Here is a 13,499-nt window from a genome sequence, read left to right on the forward strand (position 1 = left end):
AGAGAGAGACATCGATGTGTGAAAGAGACACATCGACTGGTTGCTTCCCGCACGACCCAGACCAGGGCTAGAGACAAACCGCAACTAAGGTACGTGCCCTTGACCGGAATTGAGCCCACAACTCATTGGTCCTCAGGCCGATGCTCTAACCACTGAGCCAAAGTGGCCAGGGCCTTCTGTTTATCTCTTATAGAAGTTTGCTCTGGGCTTCCATCAAGATGGCGGAGTAAAAATGAAATAAAAATAAATCAGGAATAAAAAACAATTTTTCTTGGTAGTTCCCATGAGATTTACATAAAACATCATATACATATAGCAGTCTGTTTTATGCTGATAATAACTCAACCTGGATCATATACAAAAACTATACAATTTACTCCCCTTCTCTTTTATGTTTTTGAATCATCTTTTTATATTGTGCATCCATTAAGAAATTATTGAAGGTATTTTTAATACTTTTTCCTTCAACACTTATACTAGAATTAGGTAGTTAAAATACCACCATATTATTTACTATATTAGGGGTTTGGAAACTGCCTATATACTTATATCATCCCATTCTCTCCTGGCCTTTAAGGTCTCTCATGAAAAATATGCTGATAGCCTTTTGGGGGTTTCCTTTGGAGAGAATATTTTTCTCTTGTTGCTCTTAACTTCTCTCTTTGATTTGGTTTTAGAGAGTTTTGTTCTTATGTATCTTAAAGAAGATTTTTTTGTTGTTGTTAATCCTCACCCAAGAATATTTTTTTATTGATTTTTGATATATTGGAAGGGAAGGAGGGAGGGAGGGAGGGACAGAGAGAGAGAGACAGAGAGAGAGAAACATCAATGTGAGAGAGACAGACACATCAATTGGTTGCCTTTCTTGCTCACTCCTGGACTGGGGCCAGGGATGGAACCTGCAACCCAGGTATGTGCCCTTGACTGGGGATTGAATCCATGACCCTTTGGTGCATGGGTCTACATTCTAACTACTGAGCCACACAGGCCAGGGTAAAGAATGTTTTTGATTGAGGATTTGAGGTAACCTATTTGCTTCATAATGTTGGATATCCAAATCTTACCAAGGTTTGGGAACGTCTTTGTCATTATTTCTTTAAATATGCTTTTTACACCTTTTATCTCTCTTCTGGGACTCCAACTATGTGTATGTTATTTTTATGATGATATCTCATAATTTATGTAGCATTTCTTCATTCCTTTTTCTTTTTGCTGCTCTGATTGGATAATTTCAGTTGATCTGTGTTATATAGCTCACTGATTCTTTCTTCAGTTTGTTCAGGTAGGCTGTAGAAACTTGATAGAATTCTTCAGTACAGTCATGTATTCTTCAGCTCCAAAATTTGTTTGGTTCTTTCTTGTGTTTTCTATTTCTTATTGAACTTCTCATTTTGTTCTAGTTTTAAAAAAATTTATATATATATTTATAACATATTTAATTGTTTATCTGTGTTCTTTTCTAGCCCCCTGACCTTCTATAGAACAGTTATTTTGAATTTTTAGGCAATTTCTGGATCTGTTTCTTTGGGCTAGTTATTGCAGATGTACTGTATTCCTTTGGTGGAGACATATCTCTCTTATTCCTCCTAATTAATTCCTGTAACCCTACTTTTGTGTCTGCACATTTAAAAAAGCAGTTACCTCTTCCAGACTTTATAGACTGATCTCGATATGGGAATTCTTTCAAATGTGCATGAGGGCATACTGGATTATACTATGACCCTGAATAGTGGTGCAGAGTACCAAATGCTGGGGCATATGGCAGCACTGGGTCTGGGTCTGGCAGGGGGATAGGGGTTCATGATGTCTCTTCAGCTCATGCCACTTGGCTACACAGCATTGACAACTGTGTGGTCCTTGGCAAGGAGTGTAAGTAATGTGCAGTTGCTGCAAGCGTTTTTGGTGTTTTATTTATTTTTTTAATTTTTTATTTGATTTTGTTACAGATGTTTCTTATTTTTTCCCCATTGACACCCTCCTTCCCTCCCCACCCCATCCTCAGCTTTGTTGTCTATGTTCATTGGTCATGCATACATGCATGTAAGTTCTGTGGTTTATCTCTTCCCTCACAAACCTGCCCCTCCTCCGAGGCTTGTCAGTCTGTACCCCACCTCTATGTCTCTGGGTTAATTTTGTTCAGCAGTTTGTTTCATTCATTACTTTCCACAAATAAGTGAGATAATGTGATATTTGTCTTTCTCTGCTTGGCTTGTTTCACTTAGCATAATACTCTCCAGGTCCTTCCATGCCATCTCAAAGGATAAGAGATCTTTCTTTCTTACACCTGCATAGTATTCCATTGTATACATGTACAACAGCTTTTTAATCCACTCATCTACTGATGGACACTTGGGTTGTTTCCAGATCTTAGCTATTGTAAATAGTGCTGCTATGAACATAGGGGTACATATATTCTTTCTGATTGGTGTTTCAGGCTTCTTAGGGTACATTACTAGAAGTGGGATCACTGGGTCAAATGGCAGTTCAATTTTTACCTTTTTGAGGTAACACCATAGTGTTTTCTATTTTTTATTTTAAAAAAATTTTTTTTCCCTTTATTGATTTTAGAGAGAAAGGAAATGAAAGGGTGAGAGAGATAGAAGCATTAATGAGAGAGAACATCGATCGGCCACCTCCTTCATGTCCCTCACTGGGGATCAGGCCCACAACCTGGGCATGTGTCCTGACCAGGAATCGAACTGGCGACCTCCTGGTGCATGGGTGGACACTCAACCACTGAGCCACACCGGCTGGACTATTGTTAGTGTTTTAGGCAGCACCTTTAGATCCAGTAGCTAGGGACTAAGTCAGTCAGTGGTGGCGGCTGGAGCCAGTGGTGTGCACACACAGCAGCATGTGCCTATGTAGTGGCAGAGGCCAGTTGCATACACACTTGTAGTGATGAGGGCCAGTGCAGGTAGCAAAGACTGGGACTAACTTTGGGCTCACTGACTGTAGAGGCCCTGGCTAGTAGCCTCCTTTCCTGTGGTTGCCAACTCTCTATTCAGGCATGCACACTACAGTGGAGGCTCATGACAAATTGGGTTGGGGTTTGCAGGTGCACAGCTTGAAAGGGGGAGTTATAGGTAGGCATGGTAGTGCTGGCCAGTTACAGACAACAAGGCCTGTTTTGGCCCTACAAACAGAGGTAGGGTTCCTTGGCTGTCAGTGCACTCATTGGTGGCTGCATACCACCTCACCCCCTCCTGCACTTGCACTGTAGTAGATGCTAGTAATTGGTAGCAAGTCAGTGGTGCACAGCTGGAGCAGGTAGCCCTGAGCATGGGCATAGTGGTGGTGGTGGGAGCCACTAGTAGTCTCTCTTCTGGGCTGGTAGCTTACACTTGTGAAGCTGCAGAATCCCAAATTGGCTTTAAGCTCTGGCTCCTTTGTGGGTGGAGACAGGCTCAGGAGGCTAGAGTGTTAGATTTTTGCAGCAGTTGAGTTCATGGATGGCTTTGGTGTTGTTCAGCAGTGGCAAGGGAAAGGAGCAGGGAAGGATTCAGGTAGCTAGCATTAGTGAACACAAATGCTTGTGTCAGGGAAATGGACAAAGATCTGCAGGGGTTCACTTTGGCTTCATCAGTGGCAAAATCTACTGATTGAGTCTGCAACGCTGGTCTCTGAACCATGATCATGCCTGCGGTTTGTCTGCTAATAACTCTTTTATTCTTGTTCCTAGCTGGCTTACCTACATCTCAGCTTTGCTGTTCTGGGTGGGGTGATACCAAAGTGGGACCTCTGTGTAATATCCTGTGAGGCAGTAGAAGCTGGTCATTCACCTCACTTTTTTCTGGTTAGAGGAACTGTTTTTTGCTGGGAAGTTTCTTCTTAGCACTGAACAATATCACTTTGGGGAATGGGATGATGCAGGTTAAGAAACGTTGTCTTCCTTTTCTTCTTGTGCAATTATTCTGTTTTGTTGTTAAAACTTTCTAAGTGGATTCTAGACGTCTCCTGGAACTGTTGTTTGCAGATAGCTGTCCGGTCTTTTATCCTTGTGCGGCAACAGGGAACAGGGAAGCTGGGTTTTTCCGCCTACTGATGGGTAGTTTTTTCTCTTTCAGTACTTTAAATATGTCATTTCATTATCCACTGGCTTTCATTGTTTTTTATGAGAAGTGTGTCATGTTTTTCATCCTTTGGTCCCCTGTAGGTACCTATTGGCTATTTTAAAATTCTTTCTCTTTACTGAAGATTTCCAGCAAATTATTTTGATGTGCCTCACGTAGTTTTGTTTAATCCTGCCTCCTGGCTAAGACCTCTCTATATAATGACATACTGAATCATTATCCACTTACGCCCGTACTTGGCAGTGCCTCTAATAGTCACTAGTTACTGCCAGTCCAGGAAGGGTTTATCTCTCTGGAGTCTAGTTCCTTAGAATCCTTTGCCTCTACACCTCTCTGATAGTTTAAAAAAAGTGTAGCTGTGTTTGCTTCTAAATGAACTAATTACATCAGTATCACTTATTAAATAAATCATCCTTTTTCCTCTAAAATGGAAATATTTCCTTTGTTGTAGTTTAAGTTCTATACATGGATTGATATCAGCCCTCTGTTCTCTTATATTGTTTTTCTAGTCCTACATTATTTTTCAGTAACCCCCCTCCCCCCAATATTTCTGTATGGCGTGTTAGTGTTTCTAATGCAAGCCCTTGCTTACTAGTTTTACTCAGCATGTTTTGGGTTCATACATAACTGGTGAGATTATAAATTGATATTATCACTTCGGGAATTAAAGTAAATTTTAGCCACCATCATCAGTGTGCCTTCACAATAATTGCTGGGCCTCATGTAGAAGTGGGAAATTACTTTCTCCTCATGTTTGTGCCACACTTTGTTACCTGTGTCATAAAGCATTTCTCCTTGGGCCCTGAGTCTCAGTCACTTTTGACCTTCTCTATCCATTCTTAGTACATACCACCATTCTTAGCCCATGGGTTTGACAATATTCAGCAGAGCTGAACCTTGAACAGATAATACTATGCCATTCTTCTTCATTTTACCCTCTCCTACAACCATAATATTCTTTCTAATTTTCTGTTTGCTTTTAAAACAATACCCGCAGACACTAATGTGATGAGACAGAGAAACAGTGTTATGTATATCAGCAGTTAACAAAAATCCTCTTCCATATAGAAGAAGGGGAACATGATTGCTCCTCAATAAAAGATAATTAACTAAACGAGGGTTTTTTCCCAACCAGAATGGGTTATATTAAAAGGACTGACAATACCTAGTATTGGTGAGGATGTGGAGTACCCAATCTCATACATTGCTCAGACCTTATACATTACTGGTAGAAGTACAATTTAACATACCTGTTTTGGAAAATTGTTTGGCATTGTCTCCTAACCCTCAGCATACATGTGTTCCCTGTGTTAACAAGTCTGCTAGTATATATACAGCAGGAAAAAAAATATGTATGTTATAGTTATGTTCATATCAATCTTGTGATAGTCCTAAAATGCAAACAACACTCATGTCTGTCAACAGTATAACTATCATAAATTGTGATATATTAATACAATGAAATACTACTCAGCAATGCAAAACAGGAATTACTGATAAATATAGTAATATGGCTTAATGTCTTTTTGATTTAAAGAAATCAAACGAAAGATGATACTGTTTATATGAATTTCAAAACATGTCAAATGTTAAAGAAAAGTAATTAAACCATGTGAGCTGGAGATGGTTACTGACTGGAAGAAAACATGAGAAACTATTTTCAGTTCTGAAAATGTTTTATATTGTTATCTTGGTTATGGTTACACAGGTGCATGTAGTATTTTATAAGAAGTGTAACAAGATTTGTACATCTTACTGTATATAATTATACCACAGTACAAAAATAGAATTTTTTTTCTTTTTTCTTTTTCTTCACTCAAAGATATCTTTCCATTTATCATTAGACAGAGAAACATCAATGTGATAGAGCCACATTGACTGGTTGCTTCCCATATGACCCAATCTGGGCCAGGGATGAACCGCAACCGAGGTACGTGCCCTTGACCGGGAATCAAACTTGCAACTAATTGGTCTGTGGGCCAATGCTCTAACCATTGAGCCAAACGTGCCAGGGTGAAATTCATTTATTTTTTTATTTAAAAATTATTTCTATACATTTTCTCTTATCATCTACCCCCACCCAAGAAAACCCCCACCCAATTTTACCCCTTAATATGCTAAGTGAAATCACATTAAATTTACCTAACAATTTGGAAAAACATGATTGATACAGTACTAGGCCATTTTTAGGTTCAGATTTAGTATATGATACTTATTTAGCTTTGTATCCCATATGTTTTTCTTTTTCTTTTTCTTTTTTTTGAATTCTCAACCGAGGACATTTTTGCATTTATCTTCAGATAGAGTGGGAGGGAGAGAGGAGGGAAGAGAGAGAGAGAAACATTGATATGAGAGAGACACCTCTCACGACCACAGCTGGGGCGGGGACAAACTGCAGCCGAAGTATGTGCCCAGGACTCTCTGGTCCTCAGGCTGATGCTCTAACTGCTGAGCCAAACTGGCCAGAGCTATGATTTTCTTGATTAGTGTATGCACCTTTTTGAATTTATAATTTGATATTTTTAGTTGTGAACAGGTTATCATTTATTATGTTTTTTTATATATTTCAAATACTAAATAGTACTTTGTATATTTATTTTTTGTCAACTATCTTATCAATATTTTTTATTAATGTTTTGAGTCTGTTTAGTACAGGCTCTTAGTTTACATTTTTAAAATCAACTATAGGAAAATTATCTTTACCAATATTTTATTAATTTTTACATTAACTAAAAACTTAAAACTTAGGTTGACTTGTTAGGGATGCATTTTTTTCATCATTCTTTTCTGATTTGAAATGTCTTAAACATTTTAACAATAAATGTATTTTAGTTTTTGTCTTTATGTTGTTTCTACACATTTCATCTATCTCTAGGTTCTCAAGAATTAAAAAAAAAATTTCTCTTTTTATTGAATTTATTGGAGTGACATTGGTTAATACAATTATATAGGTTTTGGGTCTACAATTTTATAATACATCATCTGTACATTGTATTATGTGTTCACCACCCGAGGTCAGGTCTCCTTCCATCACCATTTATCCCCTCTATACCCTCTCCTACCTCCTCCAACCTGTCTCCATTTCTTTCTGGTAATCACCATGCTGTGTCTATGAGGTTTTGTTTGTTTACTTAATTCCTTCACCTTTTTCACCCAGCCCCAAAACCCCCCTTTCCCTCCAGAAATTTTTATTTATCTTGGCTGCAGAATTTTATCAGATACCTTTTCAGATCTAGTAATATAATCATTTAAAAATATTTTTCTCCCTTTGTTGATAAATTGAATTATTTGATTTTTCTAATATTGAGTCATCCTCACATTCCTGAAAACCAGAACAAATTATGTTATATATGTTGTATACTCTTTTTATGTACCTAATAGTAGTAGGTTTTCTTATATACTCAGAAAGTGTATGTGTATAAGTGAAATTAGTTTTTGTGTTATTTTTACAATGTGTTTTGAATATTAGTATCTACTGTTGATTGTTTTTGTGTTATTTTTACAATGTGTTTTGAATATTAGTATCTACTATTGATTTCTAACTATTGAACTCATGGAATTTTGAACAAATTTTTGAGAACTAGTAACTTACCTTTTAATTATTTTATAAAAAATGAGGGAATCTCTACTTTTATTTGTCTACAGAGAAATAATTTCAGGTAAGTAGTTATTTTTTTGTTTAAATACACACACAGAGAGAACCAGCAAGTTTTTAAAAAAATTATTTGCTCTGATATTAATTTTTTCTGAAGTTTTCATTTTTATATTTTCTTTTCCACAGTCCGTGGTGGATGACTGGATTGAATCATATAAACAAGACAGGGACATCGCACTTCTGGATTTAATCAACTTTTTTATCCAGTGTTCAGGATGTCGAGGTACAGAATGTTGGAGTAATTGATGTACATTGATCCTGTCAGTCCAGCAATGTCAATTTACTTCATCTTCCATTAGTCATACATAATTCATCTTAGAGTTATGTGCTAATTTTTTCTGATAACGAAAATTTTTATTGCCCAGATTGTATGGTTCAGTGGTTGAGCATTGACCATGCACCAAGAGGTCACTAGTTCAATTCCCGATCAGGACATATACCCAGAGTATGGACCAAATTCCCAGTATGGGTCCTGCAGGAGGCGGCCAGTCCATGTTCTCTCTTATCCATGTTTCCATCTCTCTCTCTCTCTCTAAAATCAATAAAGAAAAAAAAATTATTTAAGAAAAGATAAATTTTGTTAAAAATTTTAAGGACATTTCATTTTGTTCTGGTTTAGCTTTGCTCCTGAAATTCAGTCAGTGAATTTATTAATTGAGCTTTTATAATTAATATTTACTGATATTATTTGTAACTGTGCTTCATACTGCGAACTGAGCTAGTTGCTAACATTGATTATTTTGTATCCTTGTTAGTATTTTGGTCTTCATTTTATAAATGAAGTACTTGAAGCTCAAATAATTTGCTTAACACATTGTTGACCGGCAATTTTGCGCAGAAGTTACCTCATGTCACCAGCTATTTTTGTGTAATTGAATATGGAAGTGAAACAATCTAAATAAACTTCAGTATACTTTATTTATACATAATGAATTTAAATGAAACTTTGTATATATCTGCTATATATTATATTTTATACATATTATATATTTTAGTAATTTTTACAGTTTTAGTAGATTTTTTGTAAAATTGTTCCATTTGGTGGCGGTATAAATTGGTTTGAGAAACAACTAAAAAAAAAAAATCGTCTCTAAAAAGTAATTCCGTCACTTCTCTGATGCTCTGTGGATCACTAAGGTTGGTAGTTATGCCTGAAATATTTGAATAATCCTCCAAAGTTGGAGTAATATAATTTCAATCCACTCTTCTTCAAAATCACTTTCACTATCAGATCTTATCACATTTCTTTTTTGTCATTTTTGTGGTTTAATAACAGAAAGGTGTGCTGTTTTTGAACTTCGACCCTCAGGGCGAAGAGTCACAAATACAGTAATCCTATATTACCCTGCGTTTCAAAAATTGAAATAGCTAATGCAAGTGCAAACCCGAGTTAACTCGTGAGCGGTCAACAAAGTTTGGGCATGAAAACACGAGTTAACTCATGAGCGGTCAACAATGGGGGTTACATCAGTACCAGAATCAGGTTTTTAAATTTTATAATCCGTTGGAAATCCATAGACAGTTTGTTAAAGTGAAGTTTTATTTTTATCATATCAATAGATACCTGATACATATTTTTCTTAATTAGAATAGATAGTATAATAGGTTAAAGTTTATGTTGGGGGAAATCAGTTGATAATTCACCAATATTTTCTTTTCAGTAGAGAAAGAACAATGATCATTTATTGAAATCACTAATTGAATCGATTTCTTAAAGGCTTTCTTATTTCTATTCAAGTTATAGCTCGCCATATTGATAGAAATAGTTTAATAAATATTTAAAGAGTACCTACCTTATACTAAGCACTGTTCCTGAGTATGAAAATGTTACCAAGAGTCTCTGCCCCAGTCAGTATTAGGGGTTTTGGGTTTTTTTTTTTTAATCCTCATCTGAGGATATGTTTTATCAATTTGAGAGAGAGAGAGAGAGAGAGAGAAGGAGAAAGAAACATAGTTGTATGAGAGAAACATCGATCCTGCACGTGCCCCTACCGAGGATTGAACCCACAACCTAGGTATGTGCCCTGACTGGGAATCAAGCCTGCAGTCTTGCAATGCATAGGACCATGCTACGAACATCTGAGTCATACCAGCCAGGGCAGGGGATGTGTAATTTTATACATAGGTTTTATAACAAGGAACAAGGAGAAAATATACCAATAGTTAAGTAAAGTGCTCAGTGCCATCATAAGAGTTTTAAACTTACTACTATTTAATGACTTTCATACGTGCCAAGCTGTGTGTTTACGTACATTAGGTCATTTAATATTAGTTAAACAGTTTTATCAAGTGTGATGTTTATTTTGTAGATAAGGAAACTGAGAATGAAGGGCTTAGGTAAGTGTTTAGACATCATGCAGTTTGTAAATTCCAAACTCGTGATTCAGAGTAAGGTTTGTCTCAATCTGGGATCTATATGCCTAACTACAGGACACTATGGAAATCAATAACAAGGCGGGGTTCTCATTTAGCCCAAGCTCTCTGTGAATGTGGGGCTATTTGTAAGAAAGTACATCCCATAGGAAGAAACTTCGGGGAGACTGAAGTTGAGTAAAAGAAAATTAATGGGGAGGAGAAAGGCCAAAGTTAACAACTTGTACAAAAATGCTTGAAGACAAGAAAGCACTGCATATTCTAGGACATAAATTGAGTTTGACTGAATTCTATACCGTGAAGATGGATGAGGAGTTACAAGAGATCAGGCTATCTGATGGAAAGCAAGTGTTAATTTTACACCCTTAAAATGAGCAAGGCGAGCACTGAGTGATGTGCTTTATATATTTTATCTAATCTAATCTATGGAAGTGTCCTATTGGATTGGGTTTTGATATTTTTTATTGATGGTAATCCTCACCTGAGGGTATTTTTCCATTGAGTTTTTAGATAGAGTTAAAGGGAAGGAGGGAGAAAGAGAGAGAGAGAGACACATTGATGTGAAAGAGACACATCTGTTGGTTGCCTCCTCCTGCATGATTCTGACAGGTGCTGGGGATCAAACCGGCAACCTAGATACATACTCTTGACCTGAAATTGAACCCGCAACCCTTTGGTCCAAGGGCCAATGCTCTAACCACTGAGAAAAACCGGCCAGGTTTTTATTTTAAAATTGTTTTCCTTTTGTAACTCATTCCTGTAGTTTAAAAAACTTTAAAAATACATATTTTAAATAAAAAGCAAAAAGTCTTTGCCACAGTCTGCTTTCCCATCTGTATATAGCCATAAAGTTAACTGCTCTTAACTAGATTGTTATCTATCCATTTTTCTGTCTGTCTGTCTATCTATCTATCTATCTATCTATCTATCTATATCATCTATCTATCTGGTCTATTTAATTTCCATACATATAACTAGAAATATACAGGGTGGGGCAAAATAGGCTTACAGTTTTTTGTATGGAAAATAATACAGTAATTAATAACAATATAAGAATAAACTGTTTCATGTACTCACAACTGTAAACCAACTTTTGCCTCCCTATATTCTCTTTCTCTGACAAAATATACTGGTATATAGAGAGCTTTCTTGGTAGTGTTGTTGGTTGTTGGTTTTTTTTCCCCCTTTTAATACAGTATTATAGCATTCCTCTGTGTATATGTACAATAATTTATTTAACTTGTCTTCTTTAGGAGACCATTGTGTTATTTGTAGTCATTTGCTATTATAGACAGTACTGTAATGAATAATTCTCTTTGTACCGTATTTGCTCTGTGTAGAAGAATGTAGATAAATATACTTGTAATGATATTAGATGCATATTGCCAAATATCCTGCTGTAGGAATTGTGTCCAAATTTATTACCATCAGTAATACATGAGAATGCTTATTTCTTCTTGGTCTTTCAACAAAGTGTTTTTATTCAATTTTGTATTAGTTTTATGAATGATTTAAAAATGCCAGTGTGATTTTTTTAATTGAAGTGAAAGTCACTTAATATGCAATTAACCATTTTAAAATATACAGTTCAGTACCATTTAGTGTATTCACAATGTTGTGCAATCACCTCTCTCTAGTATCAAAACTTTTGTGATAATTATTTTTTTGATTTTCTTTATTGTTTTACCATTATTGGATCTTCTTTAAACAAAACAGTTTAGTTTTATCTGCTTTTCTTCTTAAGATAATTAACTGGACCTACTCCTTTGTCTTGCTTTTTCCGCTCATTGTTTATGAGTTTTATTTATATTGCCTGTAGCATAGTAAATTTTCATTGATAGAGAGCAGACAGTTCTTTCTTTTGGTGGGCTTCCCTGTGCATCGTAGAATTTTTAGCAGCATCTTTAGCTTTTATCCATGATTCCATAGCACACTCTTCTCTCTCCTTCCACATTCCCCTCCTGAGTTGTGATAGCCAAAAATGCCTGCAGACATTGACAGATGTTTCTTGGAGAGCAAAATTGCCATAAGATGAGAACTGCTTTAAAGTATTTATCATGTAAACATTCAAGTGTTTTTAAACTTTCTATTCTTGAATAAAATTGAGTTGTTTCCAGCTTTTTTGTAATAAACAGAGTTATTATAAACTTTTTGTGCATGTTAATCTGCTGTCCAAGAGCTCAAGATGCTCTTGTTTGTGGAGTGAAATTATTGGGTTATCAGATATGTAACTTTTCTAGATAATGCCAGACTGTTATCTGAAGTGGTTGTAGTAACTTTTTAAAAGAATTCTCACCTGAGGATATGGGTTTTGTTGTTGTTGTTGTTGTTAAAGAGACAGGAAGGGAGAAAGAGAGAGAAACATCTATTGGTTGCCTCCCATATGTGCCCCTACTTCAGACTGAACCTGCAGCCTAGGTTTGTGCCCCAACTGGGAATGGAACCTTCACACTTTTGGTGTGCAGAATTATGCTCCAGCCAGCTAAGCCACCCAGCCAGGCTAGTAACTTTTTATACTCAATCTATGTCACATGAAGTGTTGTTAGTGTTGTCAGCCTTTTTAGTTTTACCTTGTTTGATAGGTTTACAAGTATCACATTAAGGTTTTAATTTTATTTCCTTCATTACTATTTAGATCAAGTACTATTTTATATCATTGGATTTTCTCTTGCATGAACTGCTTAAAGTCTTCTATTAATTACTCTTTTGAGATGTCAGTCTTATTTTATTGATTTGTAGGTTTTTTCTTTTTCTTCTTTTTTTTTTTAATCCTTACCCGAGGACATTTTTCCATTTTTTTGTTCAGATAGAGCGGGAGGGAGAGAGAGGAAGAGAGAGAGAGAGAAACATCGACGTGAAAGGGACACATCAAGTGGCTGCCACCCGCACGACCAACCAGGGCCGGGGACAAACTGCAACCGAGGTACGTGCCCTTAGCGGGAACTGAACCCGGGTCTCTCTGGACCGCAGGCGGACGCTCCAACTGCTGAGCCAAACCGGCCAGGGCTGTAGGTTTTTTCTAAGTGTTAACATTAATTGTCTTTGTTGGTTATATATATTGCAAATATCTTCTCCCATCTTGCAATTTACTTTTTTCCCTTACTTTATATTATCTTTTAGTAAATTGTCCCTTGAGGGCAGTGATTTTTGTCATTTTATTCTCTACTATATCCCCAGTACCTATAAATATTTGTTTAGTGGATGTATGAACATAAGTTCTTAATTTAAGATGATAATTTCTTAGTCTTTTTTGTTGTTATTGAAAGTATTACAGATGTCCCCCATTTCCCCCCATAGACGCCCCCTTCTTCCCTTTCCCACTCTCCTCCTGCTTTCCCCAATCTAATTATATGTCCATTGGCTGTGCATATATGTGTATAAGTTCTTTGGTTTATCAC

The 13,499-nt window shown here is 36.3% G+C and overlaps 1 protein-coding gene across 5 annotated transcripts in view; it reads left to right on the plus strand.

Annotated features, from left to right (window-relative positions):
- STAG1 (stromal antigen 1) overlaps positions 1–13,499 on the plus strand; it is a 400,292-nt gene that overhangs the window by 155,581 nt on the left and 231,212 nt on the right. For all 5 annotated transcript variants that reach the window (XM_036266503.1, XM_036266505.1, XM_036266501.1 and 2 more), the window contains exon 5: positions 7,855–7,951. In XM_036266503.1, coding sequence (XP_036122396.1) covers positions 7,855–7,951 — 97 coding nt within the window. The remainder of the gene's footprint in view (positions 1–7,854; positions 7,952–13,499) is intronic.

The sequence above is a fragment of the Molossus molossus genome, unplaced genomic scaffold (assembly GCF_014108415.1).
Source record: "Molossus molossus isolate mMolMol1 unplaced genomic scaffold, mMolMol1.p scaffold_m16_p_18, whole genome shotgun sequence".
NCBI classification, from domain to species: Eukaryota; Metazoa; Chordata; class Mammalia; order Chiroptera; family Molossidae; genus Molossus; species Molossus molossus.